The sequence below is a fragment of the Motacilla alba genome, chromosome 4, assembly GCF_015832195.1.
Source record: "Motacilla alba alba isolate MOTALB_02 chromosome 4, Motacilla_alba_V1.0_pri, whole genome shotgun sequence".
Classification (NCBI taxonomy): domain Eukaryota; kingdom Metazoa; phylum Chordata; class Aves; order Passeriformes; family Motacillidae; genus Motacilla; species Motacilla alba.
Window position 1 is genome coordinate 55,378,016 of NC_052019.1, and position 20,121 is coordinate 55,398,136.

General features: G+C 48.5%; 3 protein-coding genes across 7 annotated transcripts in view; 1 reads left to right on the plus strand and 2 right to left on the minus strand.

The window, feature by feature from the left end:
• HNRNPD (heterogeneous nuclear ribonucleoprotein D) overlaps window positions 1–5,733 on the minus strand; it is a 9,513-nt gene extending 3,780 nt beyond the window's left edge. For 3 of the 4 annotated variants that reach the window (XR_005256639.1, XR_005256640.1, XM_038134286.1), the window contains exons 1-4: window positions 5,168–5,733; window positions 1,673–1,841; window positions 794–955; window positions 1–39 (exon numbers count right to left, since the gene is read on the minus strand). The exon at window positions 1–39 is cut by the window's left edge and continues 93 nt beyond it. Coding sequence is in view for 2 of the 4 variants with exons in the window: in XM_038134286.1 (XP_037990214.1) it covers window positions 1–39; window positions 794–955; window positions 1,673–1,841; window positions 5,168–5,358 (561 nt within the window). In the remaining 2 variants the exon portion in view is untranslated. The remainder of the gene's footprint in view (window positions 40–793; window positions 956–1,672; window positions 1,842–5,167) is intronic. The other variant, XM_038134285.1, reaches the window with a different exon arrangement.
• Window positions 5,734–7,115: 1,382 nt separating this feature from the next.
• HNRNPDL (heterogeneous nuclear ribonucleoprotein D like) lies at window positions 7,116–11,088 on the minus strand. 2 transcript variants are annotated; one of them, XR_005256642.1, is made up of 9 exons: window positions 10,901–11,088; window positions 10,436–10,604; window positions 10,186–10,347; window positions 9,802–9,933; window positions 9,573–9,687; window positions 8,825–8,992; window positions 8,564–8,660; window positions 8,078–8,181; window positions 7,116–7,386 (listed from the first exon to the last, which is right to left on the minus strand). XR_005256642.1 is itself a non-coding variant. In XM_038134289.1 (8 exons), exons 1-7 carry the CDS (start codon window positions 10,987–10,989, stop codon window positions 8,590–8,592), a joined length of 906 nt encoding a protein of 301 aa, XP_037990217.1. In that variant the 5' UTR covers window positions 10,990–11,088; the 3' UTR covers window positions 7,116–7,386; window positions 8,564–8,589. The 2 variants fall into 2 exon arrangements, 1 of the variants encoding a protein (XP_037990217.1); XM_038134289.1 differs by lacking the exon at window positions 8,078–8,181.
• Window positions 11,089–11,242: 154 nt separating this feature from the next.
• ENOPH1 (enolase-phosphatase 1) lies at window positions 11,243–20,021 on the plus strand. The gene is made up of 6 exons (XM_038134290.1): window positions 11,243–11,541; window positions 14,469–14,570; window positions 15,431–15,633; window positions 16,544–16,676; window positions 16,947–17,070; window positions 18,096–20,021. Exons 1-6 carry the CDS (start codon window positions 11,458–11,460, stop codon window positions 18,233–18,235), a joined length of 786 nt encoding a protein of 261 aa, XP_037990218.1. The 5' UTR covers window positions 11,243–11,457; the 3' UTR covers window positions 18,236–20,021.
• Window positions 20,022–20,121: the final 100 nt, after the last annotated feature.

A 20,121-nucleotide genomic window follows, 5' to 3' on the forward strand; every position in this document is an offset into this window, starting at 1 on the left:
GTTAGTTTTGTTGTCCATGGGGAGCTCTATGGATTCGACCTGGTGGAAGAACAGGTTCCACAAATAAATTCGACCTGATTTAACCTTTTATCCTGCCATTCATGTCACTGCAAAATCCCTCTAACAGGTCATACCTGTTACTGAAATTATTTGAGTATGACAACGTGATCTGACTAGAAATACAGAGTCAAAGCTCTCTGTACCTACAGGACATGGAACTTCCTAGGCAAACAGTACAGTATTTAGTCCAGAGTGAACTGTCTGTAAGTTTGGAACAGGGCACATATCTAGCAACCAAACTGCCTGAACAGAGTTATGACCTGAAGCTGGCACCCTCTGATAACCAACAGGGGAGCAGCAGCTGTAGCAAGTTCGTACAAGACCAGCTTTTAAAAACTCCAGTGATACTTAGCTCATCTGCACCACCAAAAATAATGGACAGAGACTACACAGTTGTACAGAATTTAGGCAAAACTGTCTCAATAGCTTCTCTCTATAGAAGATGAGCTGAGGTGGCTGAAGAGCATCTCACTGAACTGACCAAAGCACTCTGCTCCAAACACTGCCTCCCTCTCTGACTTAACCCAGCTCCTCCTTCCATCAAACAAGGCTGTTTAACTCAGAGCCTGTAACTGAAACATCAACATTCTGACCACTAACACACATGGAACTACAGCGCCATAAAGCTTTTATTAGCATCCATGCAGTCTGCACGTGGGGGATGCTTTCTATTAATAAATTTGTGAAGACAGAACAGGTTCCACAAATAAAAGCAGTTTGTTTCACCACATACCTCACCAAAACCGCCAAAGTATTCCCGTATTTTCTCCTCAGGTGTGTCTGGAGATAAGCCCCCAACAAAAATCTTTTTAACAGGTTCTTTTGTTTTCATGGCTTTAGCTCTTTTTGGATCAATGACCTTTCCATTCAGCTTGTGTTCTTTCTGGTCCATGACCTGAGGATAATTAAAACACGGTTTTACACAGTCAAGCTAAACGTTTCACTAATGTTTTGAGTAAGGCCAAAATTGCTTCAATTTCAATACCTGGATCACGCCAATAATTTGTTGCACAAAAACAGTTCTGTGATTTTTTGATCACTATCCACTGACACAGACAGGTCTGACAACTGGAACCACTTATTACCCAGCAGAAGCAAGAGCACAACATCTCTCAAAAAGTACTCTTCTCATCCTCAAACCTTATTAAGTAAAATATCTATACTTTAGATATCGCAAAGGTCATAAAGGTGAAAACTTTTCTGTGTGCTTGTATCCACAGCATTTTAGAATAGTTAACAATTAATTTTTGCTTGGATAGAGCTTAAATGTATCAAAACTATTGGCTGTACTCTAGGGATTCATGGTACAGCTCTGGAATGCAAGGACCAGAAGTTCTCTTCAAATGCTGCCTTCACAGCAGCAGGCAGCAGACATTTATATATTGTATTTTTCAAGTGCCCAGATCCATACCTCAGGAATCACTGCTGGTCCTGGACACAGCATCACGAGTAAGATGGTTCATAAAAGAAAGCATTTTCACCAGCACATTAAACATGCTGCACCCCTGAATCATCTTTACCAGAAGATGTAAGAACAACGCCTACAATCATCCCAGTGAGTGCTTTATCTCTGATACCTGAACTTGAACATGTTTCGTTACTTTAATCCTACCTTATCCACGCTCTCCGACTCTTTGAAGAGCACAAAGCCAAAGCCTCTTGATCTCCCAGTGATGGGGTCCAACTTCAGAGTGCAGTCCACAACTTCACCGAACTTGGAGAAGTAGTCCTTCAGATCCTTCTTCGTTGTGTCCCAGCTAAGGCCACCAATGAACATTTTCCTGTTAAGACAAGATGGTCAATCTGTAAATGTGTGTTACCCAAAATCCTGCGCTGCCAAGCTTTACGAGCTCAATACCCTAATGCATGGAGCTGGCAGGATTTTATCAGTCATGTCACTACACACACAGGCCTGCACTTTTTGACAACTTGCTTAAGTGAGTCTGGCCAAGACAGATAAAGACTTCCACATACACAAATGTTTTTCACTGTCTTCTCCTGCAGCCCCAAGAAAACACTAGTAGTAGTGACAAAAAGATATTTTACTACTTCTTTACATCCCCATCACACATTTAATACCATCCAGTTATCTGTGGAGCCTCCACACAACTGAAACACACTCAGGCAGATTAGATTTGTAAGGAAGTGTGGTTAAAACAGAAGTATTTATCTACCAGTCTGGACTGGACATATGCCCAAATTAATAAACTAAAATAAATGAAGTTTAGTCAAGTTCCCTTCCCCAGAAACCAGTTATGAAAAAGCAAAGTACTGGATGGTCAGAAGTTCTTTCCTCACAAAAACTTTTATATAAACACCTGGCATAATCCATTACCATCAAGAAAATGTCTCTCCAGTATTTCTACAGCACCAGTGTTGCTGGGCTGATGTGTACAGCACATAATTCACAACCTGTATTTTCAAAAGCACAATGGAAGCTTAGAATCAAATCATGACCATCCCACCATGTTAGTAAGGCATAAAAAAAATCTGAAAGATGAAAAATCAAGCCAGTATACACACAAATGAAACATTCCAGGTTATTAGGCACAGGGCTTAGGAACCCATTCAAAAGAGGATTTGATTTGAGATGATCTTTTCTAATACTGAAAAAGAAGATTTTACTGTGAGCTCTAACCAAAAAATATGATCCATTATGATCTATAAAAGCACTTTCTACAAAGCTTTGCCCATTTTTACTGTCCCAACTTATTTCACAATCAGACAGCTATCAGAAAACCTGAAAAACCACTGTATCACGTTTCTAACCCTTCCACTTCCCACACACAAATATTCCAGCCAATCATGTAAAAGAGCATTGTACCTCCACAACTCAAACTCTCTCCAATCAAAAGCTGCTCCTTTGAACTACCTCTGTTGACTTAGCTGTGCTCTCACAGAATTAACAAGACATTCAGACTCTGACAAAAACCATACAGATGAGGGGTTCAGGAGCTTCAGATGTTTTTATAAAAAGAGTCCAAAGTTGTAAAGACGGAGCACCAATTCCCCATCCCTTTATCCACTTTTCCAATTAGTTCCAGATCTCTCTTCAACAAAGTACCAACAGTCCTTTTTATCAGCTGTGACTTCTTACTGTCCTCATGGAAGAAATGGCCCACCCTGGTAAACCAGCAGCCTCACACCAGTACAGGCAGTACATCAAAGGAGCTTTCTGCCCTTTGTTCACCCATCATTAAGGTCCTTAGCTTGTCTGCTGTTCTGTGGAGGGCTTTTCAAGCAGCCAAACAGAAGACACAGAGGATGGAGCATCGTGCTTCTGACACATGGGGGTTAGTGATGCTCCAGCAGTTACTACTGAACTGACACTTGCTACACAAACCACCTGTCTCCATATTCACATACAGACCCTGCTTTGTCTTCCTAAGGACAGGCAGACCAAGAACACGAGCTTGAGACAATGTCTCGGAAGGCTTGTCATCTCTCCACGCAGGAACTGCACCTTTAAGCCCAGTCACAGAGCAGCAAACCACGGCTGCCCCAGTCTGTCCCTACATCAACTACTGCTCCAAGGGAAACTGAGCTCAGGTCAGGGGTACACCACAAACACGAGCACAACAATTCAGGAGCAGTGGCACAGCGCTACCAAAAGCTTGTAAAATACATACATTTCCTAGCCTGCAGTCTGGCTGCTCTAAGCCACATCAGCACATACCGGTTCCCAAAATAAGCTACCAGAAGTGCACTGGGAAAGCTTTCAAACCTCAGACTTAGCTAAACAAGGTATCAGAGATATGCTTTTTTCCTTTTACTACCAGAAGTGTTGTCAAAAAACTTTGTTTCCTGTACAGCATGAAGAATTGACAGATCAAAAAGACTGAACTAGAGTGTGATACGTGTAATCACTGCCCAATATCACCACACCGCTTAGAGACCACTTTTTCTAAGCTCTCTTGCCTCAAAAGAACCTGAGTTTGCACATGAAAACCCTTTAACTGGTGTGTATTCAAGGGTAATAAGTAAAACAAACATGCAAACGCCAAAGGCATTTGAAGCTGCTAAGAAAAGCTGAAAAGTAACAAAACCATTTTAATTTCTGCTAATCCCAGAAAAATACTCAAAAAGGGTTCCCGTTCTCTCTCTCTGCATTATCTCCCGTGTTGTCAACATCTCAGGTTATTACTGAAGGAGGAAGACACTCAGGAAGGTTTTGCAGCAGATATCTGCAGGACACAGTAGTTAGCACTCCTTTATCCAGGTTATTTTCTGCCTTGACCAAAAACAGACCTGCAGCTCGAGTTTCACGTCCCGACAGGAGACAGCAGAGCGTAACAGCCTGTCCTGTCGCTGGATTTATTACACACAAATTTCACCGGCAATACAAAAGGAACACTGCCCCAGGCAGAGACCCTAGGAAGATTAAAAACCGTCTCTACTCTCCATAAAACAGTGTAATAGAACATGCTGAGTTGGAAGGGACCTATCGGAATCATCAAGTCCAAGTCCCAGCCCTGCACAGGACACATCAAGAGTCACACCATATGCCTAAGAACATTTTCCAAGTGCTTCTTGAACTTTGTCAGACTTGGTGCTGTAACCACTTCTCTGTTCTACTGCCTAACCACCCTCTAGGTGAAAAACCTTTTCCTGATGCATAACCTGAACCTCCCCCGGCTTAGCTTCCTGCCTTTTCGACTCCTGCTTCTCAAGTTCGGACACCACCCAACATAAGCCTCCCGAAGCAAGTTCCGTGAGAAGCAGGGGCACGTTTCAGGCTGGGATTAAGTCCTGGGACCTGGCGCTTCTGGCACTCAGCTAACACACAGTAATGTTCGCAGCACAGGGCAATACTGCAACTGCAATCAGAGCGTTCGGCTATACCGAGTTACTGTCTTCACGCACTGCACCGCACTTTAACCCATAGAAAAGGCAGCGTTAAAAAGAAAAATAAGTAAAAGGGGCCTGTAGTTTGGCACATCACACCATGTGTACATCGCGGGACCAGACACCGCCCCCGCAGCTCGGCCCGTGACGTCGCCGAGGCGCCAAGTAAACAAACAGGGCAGCGAACGGGGCCGGGCCGAGCCGGGCCGGGCCGGGGGCGCCGGGCCCCGCCCGGGACACACAACCCGCCCCCGCCGCTCACCCCTCATCCTCCTCGTTCTTGCTGGCGTCGATCTTGGCTCCCTCCGACTCGACCCCGCCGCCGCCGCCGCCTCCCCCATCGGTGCTCCCCGCCCCCGCCTGCCCCTCAGGCTGCTCCGCCGGCTCCGCCGCGCCGTCCCCGGCGCCAGCCGCTACCGCCGCCGAGTCCAGAGCGAACTGCTGATCCGACATGGCGCCGCCGCCGCCGCCCCGCACCGGCCACCCCCGGTGCCGCCGCCGCCTCCCCGCCGAGGCCCCGGCCCCGCTGGCGGCCCCGGCCGAGCGCGCCGATCCCGCCGAGCCCTCTTCCTCTTGCTCCCTGTTTTTAATGGCGCCGCCACCGACCCAACCTAAAATGGCGGCCGGAAGGAGCGCGGCGGGCGGACACGTGACACCGCCCCCGGGGAGCCGTGAGGGAGCGCGGAGGGAGCGCGGCACAGCCCCAGGGCCGGCCGGAGCTCGGGGGTGTCGACATGGACAATCGCCGAATAGATAGGGCTGGACTGGGCCTCTGGAGATCGCACAGTTCAACCCCCCCGCCCAAGGCAGGGCCCCAGGAACTGGTCGGGGTGGGTTTGGCATGGCTCCAGAGAGGGAGATTCCACAACCTCGCTGGACGGCTGTTCAAGTGGTCTGCCCCCCTCCACGTGAGAAGTCCTTCCTCAAGGTGTAGTGGTGGAACTTGTGTTTTAGTTTGTGGTCATTGCTCTTTGGCCTGTCACTGGGCAGCACTGAAAAGTGTCTGGCACCATCCTCTTGGCACCTGCCTTTCAGATATTGATGTGCATGGTGAGATCCCCTTCAGTCTTCTTCAGACTAAACAGGCCCAGCTCCCACAGTCTCTCGTGATAGAGATGCTCCAGCCATCTCATCATCTTTGTGGCCCTTCACTGGACCCCCTGCAGGAGCCCTTTGCCTTTCTTGTGCAGAGGAGGCCTGACCTGCACATGGTACTGCAGCTGCACTTCACTAGTGCCTAGCAGGAGGATCACAGATTGAAGTAAAACTTGGCTCTTAGCAGGGTTTTGTGTATTAACAAACCACTGGAGGAATGAAGCCACGTTTTTGTGGCACAAGTCTCCCCCAGCCCCTCAGCTGCTGTGGAGGGCAGTGCGGGATCCAGCTGCACTCACAAATGCAGTGTATAAACACACACTGCTGTGGCTTCTTGCTGATTCTTCAGTTTGTAGTGAGGAACATCAGTGAGTTTTAACAAGCAAGGTTTATTTTGATGCTTGACTAGGCATTTGTGCTGAGAAACATCAAACCTTCAGGCAGACTGCTGCAATCCTTTTGCCTCAGACAAAACACACGTGCTCCTTTCCCCATCCCAACCACCCTCCTAATCCAGAACTGTGCTGGGTTATTGCAGTGTTCCTTCTCCAGCAATCAGACACTCAGGCTTTTAGTTGTTGCTTGCTAGTGGGCATTAGATGGGAAACCTGTTTTCTGATCCAGGTGAGAAGAGTCCAGTATGGCACCCAACTTGTACAAAGTTGTACAGAAAATAGTTGCTGATCCTAAAGTTCAAGAACTTTGTAATCTCCTGCTTGGAACTGGAATAGAAGTGGTGTGGGAAGTAATTAAGCTACATCCTAGAATACTTGAGGTTTGAAGTGCTTGAGAAGCCTTGAAAAGCTCCAACTCCTCAAGCAGTTCTATCAGCACTGAAAAGGTGCTGTTATAGTTCCAGATCCCTCCTGAGATGTACAAAACTGGCAGCATTGTGCCACAGACACTCTCCTCGCTGCTGCAGAGGGCAAGACAGGACTCTGCCACCTTCCACAGCGATGCTAATTCCAAGCACTCTGGTGCTCTCAGGACAGATCAGGAGGAAGAAGGGGTGCGTAGACCTGTTCTCACAGTAACCTTTATCTCCAGAGAGATCTGGCCTTCTATCCAAGTAAAACTACAGTTACACCACTTTAAGGTGACAGCAAGACTCCACACTCACTTAAGTAAGCATTTATTAGAGAATCTTTTAACATGAAATTATACAAATAAAGTTTGTATAAACACAAGTCCACATTGTGTCATAACATGAATGGCAAAAAGAAAGTAAAAACCATAAAAGAAAACTAGTCGGCCGCTATGTACAGTTGGACACAGTTGTGTCATTCTCTAAAAGTCTTTTACAAAATAGTCATTTCCTCTCACGAAGACCACCCTCCATTCACTCGCGATGCGCTGCAAGATGGCTTTTCGTTGCAGTATCTCTACCTAAAAAATCAAGACAAAATGCACGTCAGATCTGTGACAGTTACTACAGGATTGTTAAAAGGTCCATTTTCATGAACTGCTTTAAGTCTTCTATATATTCCTTTCTTCACTGTTAAAGATCATATGCATATTTATTAAGCTAACACAAGCGGTTTGTTTAGTCACCCATCAGTAATTTATTTTCCCAAATATTCAGCCCATCTAGGAGGCTGCTCCAAAACAACAACCATCCAATTTAGGCAAGCAAGCAGGCTCTGGATCACTTTCTTTTCCATTGGAAACACTGTCAAAATGCTTTCTGATTATTTGTTTATACAACTAAACGACTTATGTGCAACACAAGTCAGGTCACTTTAGTTCGGACAGTCCATATGCATATGATCTTTAATGTTTATCCAGATTTAAAAGTTCGTTTTGGTTTGCAGATTTCACTATTAGCTATAAAAAGAAAAAAGCAAGCATTAAAATCTTAAAGAATGCACATTTAAAATGAGGTTCCACAATTGAAATACAACACTAAACAGAAGACCAAATGATTAAGCTGTAAAGGCATTTATGTACTTTAACTCCTGTAAAAAACCATTTAAGTTAAAGACACTTAATCTCCAAAAAAGATTAAAAAAAGAAGCCAAAGTCTGAAGTTTTCCACTTTAATCTTTACGCTGGTACATGAAGTTGGAAGAGACCATACCACAGGACAGCGTTTTCTGGTGTATGCCTTGCGCTCTGCCTGCAACGTGCGACCCCAGAGATAGACGTGGTCAGGGTGACACACGGCCTGCAATGAAGTTCCCGCTGGCGGGTACAAACAAGGTATAATGTCAGAGTTAGAAGACAACATTCTTGTTTTCCTTAAGTTGTACCCATTTCAGTACTTTACCTGTTAATACTTCTAATAAGTTTAATTATTCCTCTAGACCACCTGGTACACAACGCAAACCAGAAAAACTCTTATGTTTTTCTGAAGTACTAAAGAAGATAAAGTCACACTTTTACAAAGTTAAAGATCTATAGACACGTAGGCAAAGCTGGTTTTAAAAAAAAAAGTATTTTTTAAGTTAACAAAAGCTTAATTAAAGGAAAAGTCATGCTAGGCAAGTTTTTACTCTTCGTTTGTCTATTGATCTTTAAATTAGATTAGACATAGTCGGAGTGGAGCTCGCGCTCCTGTACACACCTGTTTGTCAGGAACTAGGTACTGCCTTAGTAGGGCTGGTAGTTGTTTTGGTGGTTGCCGCCGCCACGGGACGCCTTCCCATACGTGCTCTGTTGGCCTGGAGGTAGCATGTGGGGAGAAACAGAACCCACGGGTGTTAACACCAGCCTCAGAGGGAGACTTCATGCACAGCAGCACACCAAGGGATCTCATCTTTAGAGCCACGGGGTGACCAAGAGCAACGTTGCTCTTGTTATCGGGAATGAGGGCAAAACCACTTACCACTGTAATCTGTGTATCCCGGCCCGTATCCATAGTTGGGATAGTTGTACCCAGAGTAGTCGTAGCCTCCATAGCCACTGTAGCTCTGATCACTGTAAGCGCTATTGTAATTCCCATAGCCTTGATCATAATAGTTATTAAATCCTTGGTTCCAGTTTTGTCCCTGACCTGAAACCAAGCACAGCAAGTGTAAGTTTTAAAACTTTTTTCACTCCTTTCCTGTGCCACTTCATCTAACTTTTTGGATACAAGAATAATCAGTAATTGCCTGAGCACCAAGTGACACCACAGGACGACCTTTGCTGCATGGTGCAAGTTGTGTCTGCTTGACCTCTGAAGACTGAGATGCGTTAACCTAAAATGTATCAGCTGATTCCTTCTGATCCATTTGAAGGTGCAGCAAAGTGACCACTCCACTCCTTAGCAAACAGCTCCTGGTTTCTTGCCATTGGGCCAGTTAAGTGTATTCCTTTCAAGTGAAAGTGTAACTGTGCTGGCTACACTGTCCACTAAGGGTGTGCAGAAGCATCCTACATCCACCTTGCCCCTTCATCACTTGAATGCAAGCAGAGCAAGAGGCAGTTCCTCAGCTTCAACAAGCAACCATAACCACCAAAACACCACCTACTAACAGGCTACTTTACGCATTTGATTAAAACATCTGCACACAGCCTGCAACCTGGAATGTCTACAAACACCCGAGTGCTTGGTAAGTACTTAGATTAACAGAACCACTAAAAATACTCACCCCGTCCACGACCCCTTCCGCCTCCACGTCCACCAGAAGAATTGCTTTTCCCTCCTTTCTGCTGCTGCTGCTGCTGCCTGTACACCTCTTTGGGCTGTGCTACTTTGATTTCACACTGTAAGGACAGAAATATTTTAACTTACTACGAATTCCAAGAGTATTTTGTGAGTTGCTTTCAAAGAAGCCTACAGAGACAGATTTCACATGCTAAGAACAAAAGTCTTCCCACCTTGCCTGAACCAATCTGGTGGTATCTGCTCTCTAGTAACTTCTTTACTGGCTCTTCATCTGTGTACGTGATAAAACAGAAGCCCCTCCTTTCATTCGTCTTTGTGTCCATGGGGAGTTCAATGTTTTCAATCTGAAATCAAAATGAATATAAACAATGTGTGAAATCTATAACCTTTTATGCCACCAGAACCATCTGGCAGTGCAGAATCTACACTGACTACTTCTGGCAGCAATAAATTAGACCATTACAACTTTATAAAATCGTTAACATATAGACTCAACTACCTCTAGTTCTGGCCAACTCCCTCCTCACAAATTCTTAAGAGAGAGGCAAGACTACACTTGAGAATTAGAGGTGGTTTTATATGCCAATATACTATACCTCGCCAAAAGCACCAAAGTACTCCTTAATCTGTTCTTCAGATGTATCTGGACTCAGCCCACCAACAAACACTTTTTTGGGTGGCTCCTTCCCTTTCAGCGCTTTCGCCCTTTTAGGATCTATTAACTTGCCATCCAGTTTGTGTTCCTTCAGTTCCAACACCTAAAAAGCAGACAAAGGAACAAAGTCTCAGATTGCTACAGCTACACAAGCTGGCTTCCTGCCACGGGTCCGCAGGAAAAGCACCCACCTTCTCCACGCTGGCAGCATCCTTGAAGAGCACGAACCCAAAGCCCCTCGACCTTCCAGTGACCGGGTCTGTTTTGATTGTGCAATCCACAACCTCGCCGAAGCGGGAGAGATACTCCGTCAGGTCCTTCTTGCTGGTGTCCCAGCTGAGGCCTCCGATGAACATTTTCCTGGAGGGCAGGAAGCGCGTACGGACACGGGTGAGGGAGCGCCGGGGGAGCCCCCCCCCGCGCCCCCATAGGCTGCCGGTGACGTCACGGCCCTGATCGGCCCCCCCGCCCGTGTCCCCGCCCCGCGGAAACTGGGTCACCCGCCCGGGACACAAAGGCGGGCGCGGCCATGGTGCGGGAAGGGAAGGCCGCGCTCCCCCCAGCCGCCGAGCCGCCCCCCCGAGCCGCAGGGCGGGCGGCGGAGACGGACGCGCGACTCCCCCACACCTCCCCCCCCACCAAGTTCCCGGCCCTACCCGTCGTCCTGCTGGTTCTTGCTCGCGTTGATCTTGGAGCCCTCGGCGAACTCCTCCTGGCCACCGCTCATCTCGGTCGCGTCCTCCATGGCGGGGCGAGGGCGGCGGGGGTGCTCGTGCGAGCGGCGGAGACAGCGGAGACCTGCGCCCGGCAGAAAATGGCGGCGGAAGAGATCCGGGCACCGCCTGCGCCTCTTTTATATACCCGCGGCGGCAGCCAATCAGCGCCGCCCTCCCGCTCGGCGCCGCAGCGCCCCCGGCGGCTCGCGGCGGGGCTGCAGCAGCCGCCCTGCGGCCGCCATCGCGCGGGCTGGGCCGGGCCGGTGCCGCGGCTCCGGGCGGGCACGGGCACCGCCGCACCGGGTACCGCGACGGACGGGGGCCGGGGCTGAGCGGGCCGGCCGGCGGTGGGTTGTAACGCGTAACCCAGAAACCCCGTTCAGGCGGCGGCGGGGAGGGGCGGGGCGGCCGCTCCGTGGGCGGGCACAGCCGGCGCGGCGTTCCCCGCCGCCGCCGCCGCGCGTCCCCGGTGCGCCCCACGTGCCGCCGCCGCCGCCATGGGCGTGCTGCCGGTGCCGGCGGAGGTGCGCGCTATCCTGCTGGACATCGAGGGCACCACCACCCCCATCGCCTTCGTCCAGGTGAGACCCGGTGGCCGCCGGCCCCGCGGGGGGCTCCGGTAGCATCGCCGCTCCTGTGGTGCCCCCCAGCCCTGGCGTCGCGGGGGGCTCCTGTAGCATCGCCCTTCGTACCGTGACCTCCCCGGCTCTGGCAGCTCACCTCAAGGCAGGCCGAGGTGCCGCCGGGAACGAAAGCCGTGACCCGTTTTCCGCCCTTTTCCCAATAATGCTCGCGAGAAAATACGCCTTGTCTTGCTGGTCGGCCGCCCTGTGGTGGGCTGGGGAGCGGGTCACTACCGCGGGGATTCGGGCAGGTCAGGGTTTGTTTCATGGATGGTAGTTGGGGTGCAGCCTCATCCGGGAAAAGCTCTCGAGCATCGCTGTTCCTTTGATGGCTGGAGCTGCAGCACCGCGCCCGGCTCTGCAGAGAGCCTCAAGTGCGAGCTCTCTAAAGTACGATGCTTCTTGGCCTCAATGTCAGTAATTAACAGGTTGCGATAATCAGTAATTCTCGGGGTTATCCGCCGCTTTTTGCCTTCGGGAGGCTGGCGCAGCCGAGTGCGGCCGGTGTGCCGGGAGAGCGTGTCCGGCCCTGCGGGAGGGCAGCGCCGGGCACACACCGAGCACCTCGCCACGGGGGCTGGAGCGGCAGCCAGTGCACCACTGGCTTCCCTTGCCTAGGAAAAAGCTTAGGACTGCTGGAAATGCTGGTTTAGGTGCAGAACCGAACCGAGGGGACTGGGAAGTCTGCGAGTCACAGGCGCTTGGAGAGCCGCAGATTGTGGTAGCCGGGGTCCCGCTTCTCCGGGAGGCTTTGGTTTGCAGCAGGCAGCGGCTTGCTCGGACGTATCCCTTCTCCTGCCCTTCATTAACCTGGATTTCTCCGTGGACATTATAGCTTTCGGTGGATCTTTGCAGCCAATGGCTTACAAAGGTGCTTTGTGACCCACATGGCCGGTGAAGGCTCCTGCCTGGCTTTCTAGAGGCTTCTGCTAACACAGTTTAGCAGATGAACAGCATGACCTACATCTTTCCTGTGCATGTTCTTCCAGTGCTCTTCAAGAAACTTCAGGCCTAGGTGGCATTACAGCTGCCTCCCTCCCCTCAATATCTTCCAGTTCAAACAGTTTGGACAGCTCAGGTTTCTTACTAAACATCTGACAGAGCAACTGAGTTGTTTCTATGCACCTCAAAGCCGTTTTGCAGTTGTGCAAACAACATGCCATGCACCTGAGACTTTGGGTTTCCACCCAAAGTCTTTTTTGTGGCAGGGAGACCAAATGGGTTTTGATTCTCAGTAAAATTCAGTTGATGGAAATCCTGAAAATGCTTGGAACAAGCTGTTTTATTTATTTTTTCAGTTAACCTCTATTTACCTTTGAAAGGTCCACTGATGGTTCAGCGGACACTTTATTCTTCAATATTAAACAATTTTATTTAATCCTTTCTCTAATGTTAGAATTACTGAATCTGCAAAGTAAGGATATCTGAGTCAGTTAAATGGGTGGATTAAGGAAAGATACCAGAAAAGAGAATATTTGGAGTCTTTCTTCCACACTGACTCATGGCCTATTAGACTTAGTACATCATTGACTGGGATCACTCTTGGCATCCATAAACCATTTGTCCCACTAGCTGTCCACTACTCCAGCTGTCACGTGGGTGTCCCCTCTTAGTTAGTTCACAGACCGATGCATTTGCCAGTGGACCTAGACTTTTACCCTTTTAAAATCCCCCAAATCACAGAATCTACTGGTCTTTCAGAGTCAGTTTGGGAGTTTTTCTTAGCCAACGCAAGAGTATGAAACACTGCTTTTGAGAAACAATTGGGTCCTTTTGACATCTGAGTTGTAAAGGAGGTTAAACCAAGCCAGCAGGTCAGCTGCATTTCCCAATGGATTCTCTTTAATTTCCTCCATGATTTAAAAGATAGTTTGAAAGTAAAGGAAATGAGAGTAATTGGGGGCATTACGAGGCTTTTGATTTCCCTAGGCAAGTTTGTGGTAATTCTTAAAGCAATCTGCATTGTTTTTAAAATATACAACATAGAAAACACGGTATTGGAGCAATAGAAAATCCTGCAGTTCTGGCATCACATCATGATCTCAGGACTGCTGCTTTCTTAATTCAGTAACAAGCTAAAGATGACACACCTATGGGCCATTTTCTGAGGAGAGGTGAGTTCAGGTTAAGAAAATGCAGAAATTAAGAAAAGCTCAGTTCTCTACCCAAAGGAAGGATTTCCCTGCCCTTCTCCTTAACCTGAGGCTTTTCACACACCTGGAGGTGCACGGCGGCTGCTTGTGGCTTCTGACTTGTGAAACACTACTAATGAGAGCAATTTGTAATTATTTCTGGTTGCCCTTGGGATCTTTGTGAAGGTTTGTCATTTTCCTGTGGCGCTTTTCCCAAACCCCGTTTAATTTCATTTGCAAGACTGTCCTGTGGAGTTCACAGGAGTGTCACAGGACCAGGCTTTTCATTTTAAAAGGTCCCCTAGCTTTGGTGATAGGTTGAGATGTGTTTTCAGAATGACCTTTGCTAGGACATGTGCCCCATCAAGAATACAATAGCATAACTTATCTCTTCAGAGTACATACACTGTCAGCCTTGTACTCCTCAGCTGGTGGGAATGTGGGGTCACATGTGCCATTTTTTGGCAAGCCCAGGAAAAGTTATCACCCACCTTTCCATCGGAGGCTTTAAAAGTTTCAGCTGCGTAAACATTTGTGTAAAAAAAATCCACCTGCACTGATCCTGGCCTGAGGCTGGCTCAGTCCTGTGACCAGGTAGACACCCTTGGCTGGAAGTTTCACCAGCTGCAGCACTGTAGGGGAAGCTTAAATTTGGGGAGATAACTGTACACTGCAGCATGTGTGAACGGTTCCTTTAAAAGGCAGTCAGCCTTACCTCTGCCAGCTTAAAGGAGCTGCCTCTTTTTCTCTCAGGAGACCTTGTTCCCTTACATCAAAGACAACGTGAAGGAGTATCTGCGTGCTCACTGGGAGGAGGAGGAGTGCCAGCAGGATGTCGGACTTCTGAGGAAACAGGTTAAGTAACAGAGTAATTCCCTGTCTCTGCATTTTCATAGCACACCTGAGGCTTCAGGTCACTCAGAATCTCCCAGTCACCCCACATTTGTCCCTATCTCTTTGCCCTCATCCATGGAGGCCAGTTGCCATGAAGGTTGGATTCTCCCCCATCCAAAGCCTGGGGTTGGGCTTGGCAGGCAGCAGCTTCCCTCAGCTCACCTTGGTCTTCACAGCCCCTGGGCAGCTGTTGAGCCAAGACTTTCCAGCTTTTTGCCTGCACTGTGCCCTTCTCTTGTTGAATCCAAACCTCTTTTGGGCAGCAGCACAGGGGGATGGCAGAGCACTTGTTCCACACAGGGCTGTGGATGTTGCCTCCGTACAGGGACGCAGCATCAATTTGAGACTTGTGGCTGGAGCCAACAGATGCATTTGCTTCTTAGCCTTAATTACAGTAATTAAATACTTAAACAAGCATAGTTTTCATTAGAGTATTTACTAAACTGCTGCAGTAACGCTAATTGTTTGGTTTGGAAAGTACAATCCAAGCAAGTATTTCTAAACTTGTCTCAATTTTCTATTGAGAAAAGCATTCAGACAACATTGTAACCTCTCGTGTGAAGAGCAGCTCAAGCAGTGTCCTGCACAGAGGTGCATGGATGCAGGTGTTAGATCGCTTTCCTACATTAGAGGTGTGGAAATTGCTCCGTCACTTCCCTCCCCTCTTTTTATCGTGGATGATTGCACAGAATCACAGAATATTCTGAGTTGGAGGGGACCTGCATGGATCAGCAAGCTCAACTCTTTAGTGAACAGCCCGTGCAGGGATCAGACCCACAGCCTTGGCATTGTTAGCACCGTGCTCTAACGCCACTTTGCAGGCTCAGGAGGACTCCAGCCTGGACGGGGCCGTGCCGATCCCTTTGGAGAGCGGCAGCGGGGAAGAGGAGCTGGAGCGCGTCATCCAGGCCGTGGTGGACAACGTGCACTGGCAGATGTCCCTGGACAGGAAGACCACGGCACTGAAGCAGCTGCAGGGCCACATGTGGAGGGCAGCCTATGCCACCGGGCACGTCAAAGGAGAGTGAGTAATTGTGTGAGTAGTTGTGTGCCCCCTCCTGGGGGGCAGGTGTGGGGGGCATCTTCCCTAAAAGTTTATTAGCAGAAGAGCTGCATAAGCTATTCCTGGAAACAGCCCCACTTACAAATTCAAGTAGCATCACTAGGTCAGCAGATAAGCCAATATTTGAGAGATTTCTTGGTAAACTAAGAGTCTAAGGCACAAACAGTTCTTAGTCTTGCATTCTTTATCCCGAAATCGCACTCCTAATTTGGAACAAGTATAAACAAGCCAGGGTTGCAGGGTCAGACCCTTTCAGTTGTTTCCTCCTGCTTTGTCTTTTACTTGTGTGTTTCTTGCCTTTCCACTTCTTTTTGTCTTCAAGTTCCTCTTTGTTTCAGCCACAACACAAGAGTGCATAAGTAGGGACAACTGAAATTAAGCCTGATCTTCTTATTTGAGAGATACCTGGTTAAACTGTGCATTTCAGGTCTCTAAGTAAGTAAAACAAGCCCATAAATTCACAAAGTGTTTTGCCAAATGAGGGATGAGGAAGAAGAAAATGAGCTGACAGAAAAACGTAAACATCCACTAGAGAAAGTAACAAAACCCAAAAACAAGTCAAGAGAGACGCATATCCTGATGGTCTTGTTTTTAAAAGCAAGGCTAAATTGTCTTACAGTGACCCAAAAAACTGTGCAGAAAGCTGCCTGCTTGGCTACATTAGAGGAGTGAGATCTCTAAATCTCAGATGCCCAGCTCTGCATCACCTGATGCTGGAAGAGACCTTCTGGTTCCAGGAGCCCTGAGCAGATTGAAAATGAAGTCCCCTTGCAAACTAATGGGACAAAATTAATTGTCACAGTGCCTGGCTAATGATGTCCCTCCAAGTGCCTCTGGGTTTGCCCTTACCTGCTGCCCTGTTTTGCTCCAGAATCTTCGAGGACGTTGTTCCAGCCATCCGGAAGTGGCGGGAAGCAGGGATGAAGGTCTATATCTACTCTTCAGGCAGTGTCGAAGCCCAGAAGCTTCTGTTTGGATACTCTACAGAAGGTGATATCCTAGAGGTAGATAACCTTACCACCTTCCTTACAGCTTCTCCCCCTGCAGAGCACTCCCTTCCCACAGCAGCCCTTGCTGTAACACATTGTGAATGAATTCTGTGGCAGGAAGGTGGGGCAGTGGGTTTGATCCATGGGAATTCAACTCAAGCAGTTGACTGTGAGAGCATGGCTACACCAACCCCTTGTTACTGTGGCACAAAGGGGGGGAGGGAGGTTTGTCCCTGCTCTTCAGGTGGCACTCAGCAATGGCCTGTGCTTCTCTCTCTCTTTCAGCTCTTTGATGGCCACTTTGATACCAAGATAGGCCCCAAGGTAGAAAGTGAGAGCTACAGGAGGATTGCTGCCAGTATTGGGTGCGCTACCAACAACATCCTCTTCCTGACAGATGTCCCTCGAGGTATGTGACCTGCCAGTCCTACTGGCTCTCACCTGTGCAGGGGAGGCAGGTGCTCTTCAGAGGTGTGCTGCTGCCTTCTCACAAGCACCCCAGAAATGCTTCAGCACCTTCCCTCTAGCTGCCTCCATCCTCCTTGTTTACACACCCGGGCTTGCACACAGCAGTGGGATGTCCGTGTGCAGTGCTACAATGAGAGAAAATAGGTCAAGTAGAAAACCTGCCTTTGCACCAGCCAGGAAGGAAAGAGTGCTGAAGCACTGCCCATTTACAGACAGGGTCAGTGGTTTGGCCGGTGCTCAGGGGAAATGATGGTGTTTGCTGTGTTGCTACGTGGCCGATTCTTTGGGCCACTTATGGTTAGGTTGTGTTCAGCAGCAGGAAAACATTGCTTCGGGTTGCCAAGACTTGACCCATGGAAATCCAGGCTTGAGAACCTAATTTTTAATTTCCTGCTTTAGCTGGAAACGTCTTTCTGGCAGAAATAGCACTGGGTCTGAGTCTGAGCCAGCTTAGTCCCCCAGAGTTAGTCCTTACCTTCTTCCCTGCTTTGGCAGCAGAGCTGGCGGGAGGTTGTAGTTACCTCCTTTTCCCTGGATCATCTTCCAGTGGCCTTTTGTGCTCAGGGAGGAAAAAGAATCTTGTGAGAAGTGACTGGGGGAGGGGGCTGTTTGGCTCAAAAATGCCATAGGCTGACCACAGCCTCATGACAAGAATCAAGATGATGGAGCAAGAATCAAGCTGATGGTGTGGGCTGCCTGCAAGGATCCTTGGACAGCCATCAGCTGGCAGAGGGGACGGGCTGGTGAGGCAGCCAGCTCCTGTCCATTCCTGCAGCTACAGCCATCCACAGCAGGTCTGCCAGGAGCTGGTTCCTCTCTAGAGCCCCGCCACGTGCAAATGCTGCTTTCTCAGGCTCAGCCTTTAAAAGCACTCGAGTGTTTTGGGGCACCCTCAAGCCTTAGGGACCCTGCTGTGAAGAGGTCAGTGAACTGTCACCCCCACTCTCCCCACTCTGTTCGTTTCAGAAGCCAATGCGGCCGAGGAGGCGGACACTCACGTGGCTGTGGTGATCAGACCGGGCAACGCAGGACTGACGGATGATGAGAAATCCTATTACAGCCTCATCTCGTCTTTCACCGAACTATTCTTGCCTTCCTCCACTTAGGGAAAGCGGTGCACGCACAAAAGACTGTGCTTCACCCAATTGTCCTTGTGAAACGTTAGGTCATTTTGTCCATAATCAGAATTTCAAACCAAATCCACATTATGTCTTGGGCCTCGTGCAGGCAGGTATGGATGGAGAGTATGGTGTGGGCTCCCTTGTGCAGTAGGACAGAGGCCTGCTGCCAGCTGGAGCTGGGAACAGGGCAGGGAGCAGCACCCGTGAGCCCTGCTGTTCCTCCCCTTTCCTGGCTAGCACTTAGCTAAGGGAATGCTTCCTCCACACTCATCCACTGAAATCTGGTGCTGAGATGCCCCACGTGAGCTCTCTCATTTTTAGAAGCAGTCTGCAAACAAGGTTCGTGTCCCCTTGTCCCAGAGGGAGCACTGGGGACCATGGGGGGATATGGGGCTTCTCCCTGCAGATAGCCAGAAATCCTAAGTCAAAAACATTCACAGATAGGATTCCCAAAGGGAAATGCCAACTGTGGGCTATAATACAGTAGGACTGGGCTGCCACAGAAGAAGCCAGCCCTTGCTGCAGGCAGGCTCTTTAGACAAGGAACAGTGTGTATCTTGGCTGTGTCTGCAGCAGCTCTAGGTACAAAACAGTACAACTTGCATATGGAAGCCGCTTAGAGCTCCACAGCCAGCCTACCCAGTATGGAGTATATATAAATACAGCTTTTAAAATTAAATTCTGGACACATTCACTGCTGCATCATGGTTCTGGGCTATGGGATATAACTGTCTGAAGCTCAAAGTCAGCTTGACAGCATTTCTGAAGTGTCTCAGCCCTGACCCATGGAGCTCCTCCTCCAGCCAAGATCACCCAGTCACACGTCCTAGCACTGGTCAGCTGTGAGCAAACCTTGACAAACTGCTCCTGAGGGCAGACATCCTGCTGCATTTGATGAGAGTTAAACCCTTGACCTTTTCACCTTACCTAAATTGTGCCAATGTAGATCAGATGGTCATGGAGCTTTTCCTAATGTAGTAAATAAAAACACAACTTTGCTTTCATTGTGTTCACTCCATCACAGCATGTAGCCTCCCTGTCTTAGCACCAGTGATCCCAGCACCTAAAAGGCAAATTTTATTATTTTATTTCTGAACCTGTGAACACTGTGTTCCTGCTTTCACTTTCCCCAGTCCTTTCTTTAAGGCAGTAGCCTTGTCCTGCCAAGGAAGCTGTACTACCTCCCTGACCATTTTAGGATTTCAGTTGCGGCTCAGTGCAGGAGTGAGAGCCACAGGTAGGTTGTACCTGGTGGTAGTGGAGGCAGAGGCAGTCTGAAACTCCTGTCTGAAATCCTGTTTCCCCATTCCCTGCTGCTGGCACTTCATGCAGGGGTGTCTTGCCCTCACAGCCAGCCAAAACATAGGATGTGCTTGCTGCCTTCCTGAGCTCTGATCTGCACCTACAGCTGTCCCTGTTGAGGGAGGCTGATGGGTAAAGAACAATGAAGAGACAAGCACTTGGGGAGGAAACCAAATTGTGCAAGCAAGGCCCTTTTAAAAATTTAATAGTACCAAGTCAGTCTGTGGGGCAGCTAGTCCAGATGCCTTTCTGGGCTGTGCAGTGGGTGTGATGCTGCTCCTAGAAAGAGCCTGCTAATTAGTGCTGTTACAGTAAGTGTGTCTGCATGGCTGAACGGTCCCTGGCTTCCTTAAGTGATAATCACTACACTGTAAATAAATACTCACCTTTTGTTTTGCCTTTGCCATCAGAAAGCTATGCTTGGGGTAGGGATAAAAATAAAGCTCACTTTCTCCATAAAAGCACTTTATTTAGTGGTCATGTTTTAGTGTACATCAGTTGTCATTTAGTTGTACTGAAATGTGCTGTTAGAAATACTCTAAGAAATGTACAGAATTATCACTAAAAAC

What these genes read in the sequence shown, in the direction of transcription:
- HNRNPDL (XM_038134289.1), bottom strand. Translation starts at nt 10,989, where the DNA reads ATGGAGGACGCGACCGAGATGAGCGGTGGCCAGGAGGAGTTCGCCGAG. An exon ending in AAGAACCAGCAGGACGACGG is followed by an intron (nt 10,605 to 10,900) that starts GTAGGGCCGGGA and finishes CCTGCCCTCCAG; the next exon opens with GAAAATGTTCATCGGAGGCC. An exon ending in CGGAAGGGGTCGTGGACGGG is followed by an intron (nt 8,993 to 9,572) that starts GTGAGTATTTTT and finishes GCTTGGTTTCAG; the next exon opens with GTCAGGGACAAAACTGGAAC.
- ENOPH1 (XM_038134290.1), top strand. Translation starts at nt 11,458, where the DNA reads ATGGGCGTGCTGCCGGTGCCGGCGGAGGTGCGCGCTATCCTGCTGGAC. An exon ending in TCGGACTTCTGAGGAAACAG is followed by an intron (nt 14,571 to 15,430) that starts GTTAAGTAACAG and finishes GCCACTTTGCAG; the next exon opens with GCTCAGGAGGACTCCAGCCT. An exon ending in CCTGACAGATGTCCCTCGAG is followed by an intron (nt 17,071 to 18,095) that starts GTATGTGACCTG and finishes TGTTCGTTTCAG; the next exon opens with AAGCCAATGCGGCCGAGGAG.